At 66.3% G+C, this 1,378-nt stretch overlaps 1 protein-coding gene across 1 annotated transcript; it reads right to left on the minus strand.

Annotated features, from left to right (window-relative positions):
* Positions 1 to 252: 252 nt before the first annotated feature.
* On the minus strand, positions 253 to 960 carry TMEM215 (transmembrane protein 215). The gene has a single exon (XM_056849128.1). The coding sequence runs from the start codon at positions 958 to 960 to the stop codon at positions 253 to 255; it is 708 nt and encodes a 235-aa protein (XP_056705106.1).
* Between the last annotated feature and the right edge of the window lie 418 nt (positions 961 to 1,378).

Raw genomic sequence — 1,378 nt, forward strand, 5'->3', positions numbered from 1 at the left:
TTATGACTTAAGGGCAGGGGGGAATTCAGTATTTCAGGCACAAAAGGTTTGCGTCTCAGTCACATACCAGGCTTGAAAGTTAAGAGTCGAGGATTGTCCCATGCAGTGCAAAACGTGCCAATACTTGGATATATATTTTGTTCAGAGCCGAAAGTTGGGAATGTCTATTAGTGTCCGAAGTCCCTGGCCAAATTACAATCTCTCTCTCTCTCTCTCTCTCTCTCTCCAGGGAGAAAGTGCCGGGCGGTCTTTTCAAATGATCGTCTCGTGATCCGAGCAGATCTCCTCGCTGGGGTTGATGTAGCAACAGTACCTGTCGTCCGAGCCGTTCTCCTGGTAGGAGCAGACGATGACGCTGCCTTTGGGGGCGACGGAGACGGGGTCCTCCTCCGCGTCCGGGCCTTCCAAGGCCGGGGGGTCCGGCTCGTCCAAGGCCCTGCAAGGGCCGCCCTGGGCCACGAACACATTCCCGGGCATCTCCGGGTAACAGTCGTCCAAGTACCTGAGCATCTCCTCCTGATCCACGTGGAGGAGCCAGTTCTTGCCCGGCTGGGCGGCGGCGGCGTCCTCGGCGCCGGCCCCGGGGGCGGCTTTGCGGCCCGGGGGGGCGCCGGCGGCCTTGGCCAGCTCGTCGCTGCTGCCCTTGCCCGACTCCAGCTCGGAAGGGGTCCTGAGCAGCTCGAGGGCGTCTTTGTCGCGGGGCTTGTCGCGGCAGGCGCGGCAGCGGCCGGCGGGGCAGCAGCGGGTGTGGGGCCACTTGGTGCAGCCGTCGGTTTTCCTGGCCAGGGCGATGGCGGCGATGCCGGGCAGGCAGATGGCCGGCCCGATGGCCAGCAGGGGGATGTCGCCCAGCGACTCGCCCTTGATGCCGGACACCGTGAACATGAAGCCGAAGACGAGGAAGACGCTGACCAGGGCCACCACCAGGCCGGTGCGGGGGTTGATGTCGTCGGGCCTCATGGCTCGCCGGCTGTCGGGGGCATCGGAGCTCTTTGCCTCGCCGAGCAATAAGGGGGCGGGGAGCGGAGGGCAGGAGCGGCGCCGGCTCCGTTGCCTGAGAAGGCGACTTCAAGGGGAGATGGGGGGGGGGAGCAAACTCCCAACCCGAGGCGACGGGGCCTTTAGTGCATCTCCCCGCCGCCTTCGCCTCGCAGCCTCACGCGCGCCGGCCCCGTGCGCCTCTCCGCCGCCCTGCTTCGGACCCCGGGCCAGCTCCCCGCAAGCGGGGCGACGCGTGCAGAGCCAGGGCCAGTGGCCTGCCCAAAGGCCCGCCGGCACCGCCTGCCCAGCAGCGCGCCAGCTCCAGAGTTGCGCGGGACTGAAAAGGGGGCTGGACTTCAGGCGGAGGCGCAACTGAACGGAACGGGCGAGTTCGGGA

The sequence above is a fragment of the Euleptes europaea genome, chromosome 4, assembly GCF_029931775.1.
Source record: "Euleptes europaea isolate rEulEur1 chromosome 4, rEulEur1.hap1, whole genome shotgun sequence".
NCBI lineage: Eukaryota > Metazoa > Chordata > Lepidosauria > Squamata > Sphaerodactylidae > Euleptes > Euleptes europaea.